Here is a 15,575-nt window from a genome sequence, read left to right on the forward strand (position 1 = left end):
TCCTTTATGAAGGTATAGAGCCTTTACTACATGAAAATGAGAATTAATGAATACACTGTGTACAGTAATTTACCTGATAAGACAGACCTCAGAAAAATACTTTATGAGAGCTTTTATACTTTTATAAAGCTGTCTATAATGAAAATTAATTAAATCAATATGTAGATGCCCTGCCAGGATGTGGCCGAGTTATCCGGAGTGCCGGGTTATCGAGAGCCGAGTTTTCGAGGTTCTTCTGTATTAGAAATTAATTAATTTGACTAGAGGTAGGCAGTTATGCTGCCATCTTGTATTAAATTTAATAACCAATTCCAAATTAAATTTTAGAAATGTCTGAATTAAAAATTAACTCTTTATAATTATTAAATTTAATATTAGATGGAAGCATAATTGCCTACCTCTAGTCAAATTAATTAATTTCTATTATTTAATTATAGCCTTTACATAGTCCAAGAATTTGGCATATCGTTTGGCGTGTTTATCAAACATATTATCTGTGATTTTTTTGTTTTCTGCAAATCGAATTCTCATTCTAGGTTGGTTCATTCAATGCTAGAAGAAAAAATGATGATGCTTCACGCTCCTTAACAATACACATTGTACAATTTTCTTTGAATAAACACCATACATAAAATATTTGAGTTTTTTTTTTGGCGTGGAATGCATTATCGTATTTTACTTTAATTTCTATGGAAAAAATTGTTTCACTTAACAAGTGTTTCGCATTACGAGTACAATTCTGGAACAAATTATGCTTGTTAAGCAAGGTTCCACTGTACGTTAATTTTGATGAAAGTTAATTTATTATAATTTGAAAACTTTTGTCAATTTTCATTTATACCAAACCTCTGCACAGTTTTTGCTTTATTTATATAAAAACCAAATAAATAAAGTAAATTGAGGATACCAACAGTCAAACTCATAAAATACAAAAATAAAACAAAAACTAAAATACATTACAGAAAGATTGAGTTCCCCTTGTAAAGAGAGAAAGAACAATCTTGTTAACATAATATACCTCCATCACAAATACAAATAACTGTAAACATTTTTCTGTAAATAACAGATACATCAAAACAACTTAAAGTATAATTAAAAAACAAACACTGTTAAATCTTTATATAATTAATCCAAACATAACACACACACAAAAACAGATACTGAAATATTCATGTGTTCATATAGACATTCTGTTGATCTTATTTAGAGTAATCCTGACAAAACTGCATCAAATTACTGTTTGGATCAAGGTAAATTCTTTGAGAAAATAAATGGTTCATAATTTTTATAAAAGATCAAGTCATGAATACAAAATATTATTAATTAAAACCCTTAAGCCCCAAGCCCGAGATATCTCGGGCAAGTTACATAGCGTTACATAAAATGCGGTCCTTAAGGCCAAATTTTTTCAAAATTTTTCCCTCCGCAGAAAAAAATTTTATTGCGATTTTAATTTACCTTTAATGACACATGCTTCATGCTTAATTGCTTTTTAATAGTTTTAATGGGAGTTTGATATCAAATTTCATTCATCGTTCTAAAGTTGTAGTGCACTGATTTTCCTTTGGTAAAGTTATTTAAAGCTAATTTCTGATGTCAAAAACGACCTCCAATAGTTTTTTAATTTTTTTAATTAATAGATTTTATTATATATAAGTTTAATTAAGTCAGGGGGTCGGGAATCACAATAAAAAACGTAATTTTTTAAAAATATTTAAAAATATAGGTCTAGTTAGTATTCACCCTACTTTAAACCCTTCTCCTCCCAAGACGTCTATGAGAATGTCCCAGGAAATACGACACCAGCTGTTCTCAAGGTCATCCAGCTGTGTAAACAATGACACATCAGTGTCAAATTTCACAGAAAGGCGAGACAAAGGAAAATAAAATTTGAAGCTTTTTCTTCAAAATTAACGCATTTCTTCCGTTTTTTCTTTCAGTTTTGAGTATTTTTTATGTTTAATTACATTAATACCAAAAATTGCTGGAGGCTTAAGGAGTTAAGAAAAAATACAAATTAAAGATAAAACATAGAACTTGAAAAATGTTATATTATGCCTGAAATTTGTCACAATAGAGATGCAATTATTTACATGGACATAACTAAATACAAAACACAATACACAAATACAAATTAATACATATATATTGTACTAAATAAATGAATACATAAATACTGACATTAAAAAACAACACAACATAAATAAGAGGTTTAGCAATAAAATAATAAAAATTTTATTATAAATATTTTATTAAGGCATAATTTTTTCGTAATTAATTAATATTTTCATAATAGTTCCATCCTAATATGGCACACTTATGTCATCTCTTCTTCCAGTCTTGAAACTCAAAATTGGCAAAAGAGATCAGCATTCATTTATTAGTCCTCTCAGTATCTCAGTCACATCTTTTTGAATGTCCTCCACTATCCAAAATGATGTTCTTTCATTAATTATTTTATTTTTAAAAATATAGAAAAGATGTATAAATAAGATTTGCTCTGTACAGTGTGTGTTGAAGCATTAAAATTTTTTCAGATTAAGCACTCATGCACAATGATCAAATGTATTATCATGATCAAGTGAATCCATCTACTTTTTAGCAATTTGGAAAAACATAACAAACGTATGATATGTGTCAATAGATAAACTTTTGTTTCGTGTAATAAAAAAATGAATAAAATTTCTTGTGCACAACACCATGGATACAAAGTAAAAATTATCAATATTTTGATTTTCATTTATAATGTTCAAGTGTTTTCTGTGATTATGCCTACACCTTCTTCCACCCACTGATTACTCTGTTTTCAAGTCTAATGATTATAGAGAAAGAATAAAGATTCATCTCTAATAATTATCTGAGATAACAGTTTTCCATCTTCAATTTCAGCATCAATTCAAATCAAATAAGAATCATCATAAAATAAAGTTTCTAAGTTTCAACCAATTAACAACTAAGTTGTTTCATCAAATAACAATAACTCTGACAGATAACATCACAACACATTTAGATATTAGCTGATAGATCACAGTATAAGATAAATATGAAATTATTAGATTAAAATAAATAAAAACATCCATTTGAGCTGCAATTTGAAAAACTGTAGATCTAAAAATTCCACTGTCATCCATCTGTCTTTCCTTAATCTCGAAAACGGTGTTAGATAAATGAAATTCAAGATCAGATATCGAAAGTTTTAGGGCAGGAGGAGGCTCAATTAACTATATATAAACTTTCAATGCAAACTGGAAGTCACATTATTTAATTTGAAAATTTTCCCTGAAAAGAGTTAGATCGATAACCAGCAAGATTCTACTGCTACAGGAACAGTATGATGTACAGGGGCAAGACACTACTAATTTGAGGTAGAGAGCATATATTTTAAATTAAATAAAATAAAAATATGATAAAAAATTGCAGCCCAGGTTGTGACAATGTCATAAATAATTGCTTATTTTTAAGAGTAAGACTCTTTATTATCCCTGTCAAGAAAGACAGAGATAATTTTGACTTATCAAGACTTCAAAATACAATAATGCAATAACTATATTACACAGCTGAATACAAAAAATTATATGCTTAAGATATGTATAATGGTATTTTTTGAGAGACAAACTGCATTCTACCTATTTTCAAATAGTTAAGATTATTATTATTAATAAATCTAAAAGTTATAAATTAGTAAGTATAAATGCCTAATTAATTTACCTATTTAGATCTTCATGAAGACCATCCATAAGAAATGCCAGTAATTCTTGCGAATCATGTTGTTGGAATCCATTAAATCTAGGTGCATATTTTCCAATAGTCCACTGATTAAAAGAAAATAAGTAATAATTTATGAAATATTTATATATTTTATAATTTAGATTTTGGATTAATTTGATAAACATTTAAAATAAATCTCTTACCCTAAGTTTTAAAGGAGCAATTGTTTTTGAAGTACCACTCCACAAATCATGAACTAAATCACCATATCTTTTAGCAATATGACCTTTCATTCCTAATGGATTAGATCTAAAATAAATTATTAAATATAAATTTTTGTCAACAAAATATAATTTTTATTAATTTCTTAATTTAAAAAAAAAATTCGATTTTTAAGAGTTTGAACTGACATTTTTCTACCTGTTCAGTTCATACAGATGTTTATCCAATGTAAAATATAAAGTTAATGGTCTTGTATTGCTGACACACTGTAAAGCAGCATTCATAAAACAGGTATTTCCTAAGTTATTCAATCCAGTTGCACCTTTCTCTGTAGGCCCTATAAAAAAAATCTTTACAATAATTATTTGTTGACAAATGTAATTTTTAAGTTAGTTAAAATATTATTTGTAGGATACTTCTAATATATTATTTCAAACCATGTAATATCCATTAATGAAACAACTGAATAAAATTTAATTAATCCTTGAAAAAGTGAAAGCTATTAAAAAAAAATATATCACAAAATGTTTATTCATTTAGGATGCTTTAATAATTTAGATTAGATACAAAATTAAGTTATTTTAATTAGGTTTCATTATATATAATTTCAGTTGAATAGTTTTTAAATATATTTGAATGAAACATGGTGAGCATATAGCCTTAAACACAAATAGCTCCTTGTCCAAATAATAAAATCCACTTCTCAAGCATTTCCAAAAATTGGGCATCTAAAATTTTAGTGCTTATTTTAGCTTATAAGTCATTGGAAGTTTCACATCCCAGAGCAGCAAACACCAAATAAATAAGACGTTAGACATAGGAACTAGAGACTATGTACTTTCGGACCTTCGGCATTTTAATTTATATATATATATTTTTTTATATGTAACATTATTATTTTACCACATCATTAGCATTATTATTATTATTTCTCTAATTTAAAGCTTATAAAACAAGAGATTAAGTTAGATTTAAGCTCCCCAATTGCTGGGAAAGTTTTGTGAACATTTGGTTTTTGGTTTCATTGGACTAATTATAGTTCTGATTTTTTATAACTTTGTTTGGTTTATTGTCATTAATGTATTTTCATGCTTTTTTATTTAACATCTTGTACATATTTCATTCATTTGTTCATAATATTTTCAATAAACTTTTGTTACTATAATCATTGTTGCAAACTATCCCATTCATGTTATTTTACCCATTTACTGAAGTCCAGGTCTTGCAACCAACCAACCCTTGACTTTCACTGTTTTATGTAATGCCATTTTGTTAATTAGTTCTGGGCTCATAAAAGGTGTATTACAAAACTAAAGATGTAATTAGATATAATTAGTTCTATTATCCCTAATAATATATACATTACATTAAAATTAGTATTAAATTACTGAAATATTTTTTGTTTACAGTTTATGTAAAATTTCAAGTTCAAATATATATTCAAACATGTATTCAAAATTTATAATTTATAAATTTTTATAAAAATGCAATTACTGAATCTTTCTTATTACTTGCTAGTTATTATTATTTATTTTCTTTTTCTGTTTCAAATTGAAGAATCATTTCTGTATTTGAAATTTGGCTTACAAAATTCCAGTTTACATTCACTACTTAAAATTTAAATTTATTGAGTAAATGAAAAAACTTTTACATAAAAAGTTTTCCAATAAAATATTAGAATAAATAGAGATTACACAATTTTTATTTATAAAAAAGGACAGATATTTTTGTTTGAAATATCAAACAAAATTACAAATGTGATTAACTTTAAAATACATTAGATTTGCAAACTTTAAAACTCAAGAACTTTCCTTTTATTTTCCTTTCTCTAACATACATGAAACTTACTGAATAAAAACAGTAATACAGTAATACCTCAACTTACGCGAACCCAAAGTTATGCGATTTTCAAATCTCATTGATTTGTATTTTGTTTAAGCGCCACGCAACTCTTGATTACTCACTCCCCCCACACTATTGTTCAGCTTACATGTTCAGATGTGTTGCGTGGAATTGACACATAGCTACAATTTATTTTGTGTTATTTATTTCTGTGTTTGTTATATCTACGAAGACTTGAGAGACTCTATGTGGTGATTTCTTGTAACCGTGAATAAATCAAAAGACGAGATAAGATTAACAAGAACATTTATTAGCTTACATGTATCTGACTTGGATTTTACACAAATTGCGAAATTATACCCAGACTTACGCAAATTCGACTTACNTTTTAATAGGAATTTATTATTTATACCACAGAATGACACCGCTGCTGCTAGAATGCCCACTAGAGGTGTCCCAGGCTACTAGAATAGAAGGATTAATCTAATAATCTTAATCTTTGTTGTTGTTTTTTGCCCAGGCAACACCAGGCTCATCTGCTGATTATATTATAAAACTGAAAAATATTTGCCACTAATCTATGATTGAATGTAATAAATGATATTAAATTTACTGCTGAAAAAGTATTAAATTCTAGAAAAACATTCTATAATTACATAACATAATAATATGTAATCTAAATATTAAGAAAAAGGTCAAATAAGATTTATTCAAAAAAGTAATCTATTATATTATGATTATTTTAAATCATCAATAACATATTTAATGCAATTAATTATACTTGCAGTTAAAATTGTAATATAAAACTCACATTGCATTATATATGTATTAGCAAAAATTCACAAACTCGTGGCATTAATTATAGCAGAAAACACAGAAATTAAAAAAATTATAATAATAATATTATAATTTTATCTTCACTAAAATTTCAACAAAACTCTTACCTTTATAACAGCTCCTGATACCTCTGCTATCAATAACTGATGTGGAGGAATTTCACATAAATTACTAAGTTGTTGTTTGAGAACAGAATACTTATCATCATGGTTTAATCTTAAACCAAATTTCACAGGTAAGCTTCCATCTAACCGCACAACTATAAATAAATATTTATTCAGTTAAGTAATTTACATTGAACCTAAAGTCTTATTATAAATTAAGATATATGTATTAATTTAATAGAAGCTATATAGAATAATTAATCTGTTGCGATTTGTATTTGCCCTTAAATATAACTCTTTTTAATCACAAGCAATGATCTAGATATGTATGTTGTGTTTGAAGAACTACAGGTGATCATGATGATGGTCATCATCTCCCTTATTATTAACATTGTAGAAATCATGATACAAAAATAAAATTTTTATCTTCACATATAAAAAATATTTGTCTTCTTGATATAGTTTATAATATATTCCAAAAGCAGAAAAATGTTACAATGGTTAAGATTCAAATTCAATAAATACTATATAGAAAATTATTGATATTAGAATACTTTCATCTTTATATTTATAATTTATAATCACAAACTTTAAAGTTACAATTCTGAAAAATAAAATATTTTCAATATTTAAATTTGTTGAATAAATCTGAATATTTTACTGCATCTCACATTTAATGTCAAGAACACATTCTGCAACTTACATGTTTTCCATAAAAACATTAACCAGAAACCTATTTCCTATTATTTTAAATGGGAAAAATTAATGTTACATACAATATCAACCCAAAACCTCTAACCAATTTCCTAAAGCTCAGTAAAACATCTATATACTATTGATATTTCTCTTTTTACCAGAAATATAGATATCCTGATATATCAATATCTGATTAAAATATCATGATATATTATGATACAAAGTATCTTTTAATTTAAAATGTTTTAACAGAGTCACTATTTATGATCATTTATATAATAGTATAACTATAAACAATATTTAAAACTTCTCAACAGTTTTAACAGTCTAATTACTATTTAATTAAAATAAGGCAATCTATAATATCAGTGATTTTATTCAAAATCTGTTCTAAAATTTTTCAACACTTAATTATCAAACTAAGCTCTTTGAATTGATATTATAATGTATCGCTATTCAATGTCTCCTGTTTTTCCTAGGCACTTTTACAGTTTTCAAACAGAGCTTACTTTTTTCTATTTCATGTGAAGCATGGAGGTACTTTTAATGATGATGTCATCATAAATATCATTTCAGATTAAATGGCAGCTTCCAGACTGACAGAATAAATTCTCCAAAAAATATGTTTAAATTTCCCAAAATTAAGAAATGTTATATCAAAAAAATTTCTCTAAAATACTGACATTGTAGAAAATTTTTATTTGTTTCAGAACTCGTAATGCATGAAAATTTTTTATCAATTTGCTACTGAATTTTGTCTTAATTATTTCTTATAATCTAAAAATGAGTAAGATACAACACTTTTAAGTTTTTAAATTAATATCAGAAATTATTAATATTTATATGCAATACATCACAAATATACATCACAAATATAAAATAACTGATATTTATCAATATGTGGTATTTCACAATTTTTCTGTTTTATGGTTGCTGTATATTGGATCTTGTGTATAAACGTCTCTTTAATCCAAACTTTTGTTTGGTAGATTATCTCACAGCATCATGATTAGAAACAACTTTATTTTTTTATTTAAAAAAAAATTTATAATAAAATAAAGTTGTTTCTAACTGTGATGCTATGAGATAATCTACCAAACTTTTGTTTGGATTAAAGAGACATTCATACACAAGAATAAAAAAATATGTGGTATGTTGATATATGTACAGTACATCTCATTCAAGGTTAACTACATGTAAGTAACAAACCATTATGTTAAGTTGTAAAATGTTTAAAACATCTATTTCTGATCACCAAACAATTAATACATTTGTTAACAAGTAGTTGTTTGGTATATAGTAACAAATACAGTCTTGCATGTTGTACCATAAACATTACATTTTCTGATACTTGGCGCACTTTCAAAATATTTGCACATAATTCTGACATTTTATCAATTGTATTTAGAATGCAACTCCATCTTTTCTTGTACAACATTTTGTTAAAATACTGTACAGTAATACAGTTTTCATTGACTTCGATTAGTGTCGGTTTTCGTTGATTTTTTCACAAAAAATTTGTCTTGGTTTTTGTCAGTTGCCTTGGATTTTGTCAGCGTGCCCACGTAACCTGCTAATTTTGCGAAAACACAGGGCAACCCATGCATTTTCCTGCTCATTGTGGCATCGTTTCTTGTGTGAGCATTAACCCATGCATCTAGCTAAACAATTCTATTGCTTTCCTTTCCTTTTAGCTCCATCATAAGACCAAAGAAAATTTCCAGAGCAGACCTTCAAATGCAATGTTAAATGCTACGTTAAATGTTCATTTATTCTTTACATTACTTTTTTATATTCATTTTATATTAATTTCTTATTGTTTTTAGTATTAAACCTAATATTTATTCTCTATAAAATGTGTTTTTGGTATGTATTTTGGAGTGTTTAGAGCGAATTAATTGGATTTACATTGATTCATATGAAAATAATTGCCTTGGTTTTTGTCGATTTTGGATTTCATCAATTGTGTGAGAAGTTGGGAGTTAAGGCGTGAGGCTTAACCCTTTCTACAATGTCGGCCAGGTGATGACCGCTCGTGAGGTCAATGTATGGTAATTCCTACATTCCTAGATAGTGAGTGGGAGGGTCAGTGACATCGTCGATAAGGTGTCGGCAACACATGAAGAATTACAATCATTTAAATAAACTTAACATATTTAATGTAAACAAAAAGGTTACAGATGCAACATAACATTAACAGGAGTTCTGGTTATCAGAGATACAATGGACAGAGCTTGTGGGTAGCTAATATTGATGCAGTTATATCTAACAGTTAAATTCTAAGTTGACTGAGAGAGAGAGAGCGAGTTCACATAAAAACTTCAAAGTTAATACCTCTTTTGGCACTTGTTCTAAAGGTGAAGCTTCGGTGAAGGTTGGCGGATCCTTACGTCGAGACCAGGGGGATAAAGTCCAGTAGTTAGTTGAGTTCCTTCGGCAATTGCCCCAATGATCAGGTGCAAACCCTTTTATACGTGTCCCATGTGAAAATTGACTCAGATGACTTTGATTTAATATGGTCTAAGTTCTAGTTGTGTCCAGGTTCAGCTGATACAAGCTGTCAAGAACTAGACAATTTGGCTGATTTATGGATACTTTCTAGCCATTATTGTGGCTCGTCTTACCTCATAATTCTATTCGTTTGACAGGTTCCTATCATTAATAATCAAATATTTTGACTAAGGTTGTAAAATAAGTCCAAACATTGCAATGATTGTTGATTCACTAGGCTATTTGATCGGTTTTATCTATCAGAATATCGTGAGAAAAAGGATGCGTGGGTTTTTCCCCTTTGTCACCTAGTTCCCCACTTGGCCATTCCATTGCCTTCTGCCTCGATTAAAATTTGTTATTACTCTAATTAATTAATTAAAACTTCATGAAACTGGGGGAAAAAGGGTCTGCTTTTTCACAATTGTTTTCAGATGGATTATCAATGAAAACTGAGGTATCACTGTATTGAGTTTTTGGAATGTAAATATTAATTCATATAAACATCAGTCAAAAACTATATTGAGATATTACATGAAGTTTGGATCTTAAAAAGGAAGACATTTTGATTTTGAAGGGTATACTGTATTCTAATTGTTTTGATAAATCATTGCATTAGTTAAATTAATATATATATATAAAAAGTATAAAAATTTATGACATTACAACTTATTGAATTATTTGCAAAATTTAATAAAAATTTTGATAACTGGCAATAACAACTGATTTATTATTTAAAGTAAAATGAATAACTATAGTGTAAACTGTATTAAAAGAAGAATATATCTTTACAGATAAATTTAAAACTATTTAATAAATTATTATTATACTTACCAACTACTTCCAAATGAATACAACTTTCCATAGGAAGAGGAAGTGATAAATAGTTGAATGGATCAAAACGCACACTATTGTGACCACACACTTTACAAGTAACAGTAGATTGCAACTGGCCATGAAAAAGATCTACTATTATTGAGCGATTGCGAATGATGTGATTCTCCCAAGCTTCCTTTGCTACTTCCTCATCTGGCCGTCCATCACTATCTTTGAGTTCTACATAAGGTTTTTCGTGAACCCTAGAGTAAATTTTCATAAAAATTTTACTATTATTATTATTTCACTATATTAATTATAGTAATTAATTAACTCTTAATTATAAAAAGCTCAAATACATCAATCAATGCAATCAAGCATTTAATTATAGTACAGTGGAACCTCGCTTAACGAGCAAAACAAATTGTAAAAAATTACCTCGCTTAATGAGCAATGTTTTGCATAATGAGTGAAGAGGAGAGGGAAAGTCCTGAATTGTGTGCATGCTCCATTAGTCTGTGTTTAGCACTCATTCCACTAGCATCTTAGTGTCGCTTATGATCACATATTACTTTTAAACATCAACAACCATAGCCTGTTATATAATAAACATGCCAAACAATATGCCAAATTCTTGGGCTATGTAAAGGCTATAATTAAATAATAGAAATTAATTAATTTGACTAGAGGTAGGCAGTTATGCTGCCATCTTGTATTAAATTTAATAACCAATTCCAAATTAAATTTTAGAAATGTCTGAATTAAAAATTAACTCTTTATAATTATTAAATTTAATACAAGATGGAAGCATAACTGCCTACCTCTAGTCAAATTAATTAATTTCTAATATTTAATTATAGCCTTTACATAGCCCAAGAATTTGGCATATTGTTTGGCATGTTTATTATATAACAGGCTNGCACGAAAGATCATGGTAACTGTCTTTTGGGACAGGAAAGGGACTTTGTTAGTGGATTTTATGCCAAGAGGCACAACAATCAGTTCTGATGCTTATTGTGTGACCTTGAGAAAACTCTGCCATGCCATACAAGACAAGCGGTGTTGCCTAATGTCTTCTGGCAGCAGGCGGCAGATTTCTTTGAAGTCAGAATTAAAAAATTTTTCAGAGGTATGACAAATGTTTTAACAAAAATGGAAATTATGTACAAAAGTAGATAAAAGTATGTAGAATACGGGGAAAAATATATTTTAATAATATCTAAAGTATTTTTCTTCTTATTAAAAAACAGACCTTATTTAATTAATTAATAGTTTTTTAATGGGAGTTTGATATCAAATTTCATTCATCGTTCTAAAGTTGTAGTGCACTGATTTTCCTTTGGTAAAGTTATTTAAAGCTAATTTCTGATGTCAAAAACGACCTCCAATAGTTTTTTAATTTTTTTAATTAATAGATTTTATTATATATAAGTTTAATTAAGTCAGGGGGTCGGGAATCACAATAAAAAACGTAATTTTTTAAAAATATTTAAAAATATAGGTCTAGTTAGTATTCACCCTACTTTAAACCCTTCTCCTCCCAAGACGTCTATGAGAATGTCCCAGGAAATACGACACCAGCTGTTCTCAAGGTCATCCAGCTGTGTAAACAATGACACATCAGTGTCAAATTTCACAGAAAGGCGAGACAAAGGAAAATAAAATTTGAAGCTTTTTCTTCAAAATTAACGCATTTCTTCCGTTTTTTCTTTCAGTTTTGAGTATTTTTTATGTTTAATTACATTAATACCAAAAATTGCTGGAGGCTTAAGGAGTTAAGAAAAAATACAAATTAAAGATAAAACATAGAACTTGAAAAATGTTATATTATGCCTGAAATTTGTCACAATAGAGATGCAATTATTTACATGGACATAACTAAATACAAAACACAATACACAAATACAAATTAATACATATATATTGTACTAAATAAATGAATACATAAATACTGACATTAAAAAACAACACAACATAAATAAGAGGTTTAGCAATAAAATAATAAAAATTTTATTATAAATATTTTATTAAGGCATAATTTTTTCGTAATTAATTAATATTTTCATAATAGTTCCATCCTAATATGGCACACTTATGTCATCTCTTCTTCCAGTCTTGAAACTCAAAATTGGCAAAAGAGATCAGCATTCATTTATTAGTCCTCTCAGTATCTCAGTCACATCTTTTTGAATGTCCTCCACTATCCAAAATGATGTTCTTTCATTAATTATTTTATTTTTAAAAATATAGAAAAGATGTATAAATAAGATTTGCTCTGTACAGTGTGTGTTGAAGCATTAAAATTTTTTCAGATTAAGCACTCATGCACAATGATCAAATGTATTATCATGATCAAGTGAATCCATCTACTTTTTAGCAATTTGGAAAAACATAACAAACGTATGATATGTGTCAATAGATAAACTTTTGTTTCGTGTAATAAAAAAATGAATAAAATTTCTTGTGCACAACACCATGGATACAAAGTAAAAATTATCAATATTTTGATTTTCATTTATAATGTTCAAGTGTTTTCTGTGATTATGCCTACACCTTCTTCCACCCACTGATTACTCTGTTTTCAAGTCTAATGATTATAGAGAAAGAATAAAGATTCATCTCTAATAATTATCTGAGATAACAGTTTTCCATCTTCAATTTCAGCATCAATTCAAATCAAATAAGAATCATCATAAAATAAAGTTTCTAAGTTTCAACCAATTAACAACTAAGTTGTTTCATCAAATAACAATAACTCTGACAGATAACATCACAACACATTTAGATATTAGCTGATAGATCACAGTATAAGATAAATATGAAATTATTAGATTAAAATAAATAAAAACATCCATTTGAGCTGCAATTTGAAAAACTGTAGATCTAAAAATTCCACTGTCATCCATCTGTCTTTCCTTAATCTCGAAAACGGTGTTAGATAAATGAAATTCAAGATCAGATATCGAAAGTTTTAGGGCAGGAGGAGGCTCAATTAACTATATATAAACTTTCAATGCAAACTGGAAGTCACATTATTTAATTTGAAAATTTTCCCTGAAAAGAGTTAGATCGATAACCAGCAAGATTCTACTGCTACAGGAACAGTATGATGTACAGGGGCAAGACACTACTAATTTGAGGTAGAGAGCATATATTTTAAATTAAATAAAATAAAAATATGATAAAAAATTGCAGCCCAGGTTGTGACAATGTCATAAATAATTGCTTATTTTTAAGAGTAAGACTCTTTATTATCCCTGTCAAGAAAGACAGAGATAATTTTGACTTATCAAGACTTCAAAATACAATAATGCAATAACTATATTACACAGCTGAATACAAAAAATTATATGCTTAAGATATGTATAATGGTATTTTTTGAGAGACAAACTGCATTCTACCTATTTTCAAATAGTTAAGATTATTATTATTAATAAATCTAAAAGTTATAAATTAGTAAGTATAAATGCCTAATTAATTTACCTATTTAGATCTTCATGAAGACCATCCATAAGAAATGCCAGTAATTCTTGCGAATCATGTTGTTGGAATCCATTAAATCTAGGTGCATATTTTCCAATAGTCCACTGATTAAAAGAAAATAAGTAATAATTTATGAAATATTTATATATTTTATAATTTAGATTTTGGATTAATTTGATAAACATTTAAAATAAATCTCTTACCCTAAGTTTTAAAGGAGCAATTGTTTTTGAAGTACCACTCCACAAATCATGAACTAAATCACCATATCTTTTAGCAATATGACCTTTCATTCCTAATGGATTAGATCTAAAATAAATTATTAAATATAAATTTTTGTCAACAAAATATAATTTTTATTAATTTCTTAATTTAAAAAAAAAATTCGATTTTTAAGAGTTTGAACTGACATTTTTCTACCTGTTCAGTTCATACAGATGTTTATCCAATGTAAAATATAAAGTTAATGGTCTTGTATTGCTGACACACTGTAAAGCAGCATTCATAAAACAGGTATTTCCTAAGTTATTCAATCCAGTTGCACCTTTCTCTGTAGGCCCTATAAAAAAAATCTTTACAATAATTATTTGTTGACAAATGTAATTTTTAAGTTAGTTAAAATATTATTTGTAGGATACTTCTAATATATTATTTCAAACCATGTAATATCCATTAATGAAACAACTGAATAAAATTTAATTAATCCTTGAAAAAGTGAAAGCTATTAAAAAAAAATATATCACAAAATGTTTATTCATTTAGGATGCTTTAATAATTTAGATTAGATACAAAATTAAGTTATTTTAATTAGGTTTCATTATATATAATTTCAGTTGAATAGTTTTTAAATATATTTGAATGAAACATGGTGAGCATATAGCCTTAAACACAAATAGCTCCTTGTCCAAATAATAAAATCCACTTCTCAAGCATTTCCAAAAATTGGGCATCTAAAATTTTAGTGCTTATTTTAGCTTATAAGTCATTGGAAGTTTCACATCCCAGAGCAGCAAACACCAAATAAATAAGACGTTAGACATAGGAACTAGAGACTATGTACTTTCGGACCTTCGGCATTTTAATTTATATATATATATTTTTTTATATGTAACATTATTATTTTACCACATCATTAGCATTATTATTATTATTTCTCTAATTTAAAGCTTATAAAACAAGAGATTAAGTTAGATTTAAGCTCCCCAATTGCTGGGAAAGTTTTGTGAACATTTGGTTTTTGGTTTCATTGGACTAATTATAGTTCTGATTTTTTATAACTTTGTTTGGTTTATTGTCATTAATGTATTTTCATGCTTTTTTATTTAACATCTTGTACATATTTCATTCATTTGTTCATAATATTTTCAATAAACTTTT

General features: G+C 27.3%; 2 protein-coding genes across 3 annotated transcripts in view; both read right to left on the reverse strand.

Moving 5' to 3' along the window:
* LOC111638323 (ubiquitin carboxyl-terminal hydrolase 32-like) overlaps positions 1-4,274 on the reverse strand; it is a 12,836-nt gene extending 8,562 nt beyond the window's left edge. The window contains exons 1-3 of one of the 2 annotated variants that reach the window (XM_023384015.1): positions 4,129-4,274; positions 3,912-4,017; positions 3,709-3,812 (exon numbers count right to left, since the gene is read on the reverse strand). In XM_023384015.1, coding sequence (XP_023239783.1) covers positions 3,709-3,812; positions 3,912-4,017; positions 4,129-4,214 — 296 coding nt within the window. In that variant the 5' untranslated portion in view covers positions 4,215-4,274. Of the gene's footprint in view, positions 1-3,708; positions 3,813-3,911; positions 4,018-4,118 lie in introns of both variants that reach the window. The other variant, XM_023384016.1, reaches the window with a different exon arrangement.
* The window catches only part of LOC111638318 (ubiquitin carboxyl-terminal hydrolase 32-like), a 158,206-nt gene that overhangs the window by 25,318 nt on the left and 117,313 nt on the right, over positions 1-15,575 (reverse strand). Inside the window, exons 30-38 of the mRNA XM_023384009.1 lie at positions 14,619-14,757; positions 14,402-14,507; positions 14,199-14,302; positions 10,734-10,978; positions 6,694-6,868; positions 5,518-5,540; positions 4,129-4,267; positions 3,912-4,017; positions 3,709-3,812 (exon numbers count right to left, since the gene is read on the reverse strand). Of these exons, the coding sequence (XP_023239777.1) occupies positions 3,709-3,812; positions 3,912-4,017; positions 4,129-4,267; positions 5,518-5,540; positions 6,694-6,868; positions 10,734-10,978; positions 14,199-14,302; positions 14,402-14,507; positions 14,619-14,757 (1,141 nt within the window). The remainder of the gene's footprint in view (positions 1-3,708; positions 3,813-3,911; positions 4,018-4,128; positions 4,268-5,517; positions 5,541-6,693; positions 6,869-10,733; positions 10,979-14,198; positions 14,303-14,401; positions 14,508-14,618; positions 14,758-15,575) is intronic.

The sequence above is a fragment of the Centruroides sculpturatus genome, unplaced genomic scaffold (genome assembly GCF_000671375.1).
Source record: "Centruroides sculpturatus isolate CEXI.00-Female unplaced genomic scaffold, Cexi_2.0 scaffold1081, whole genome shotgun sequence".
In the NCBI taxonomy this organism is placed as follows: domain Eukaryota; kingdom Metazoa; phylum Arthropoda; class Arachnida; order Scorpiones; family Buthidae; genus Centruroides; species Centruroides sculpturatus.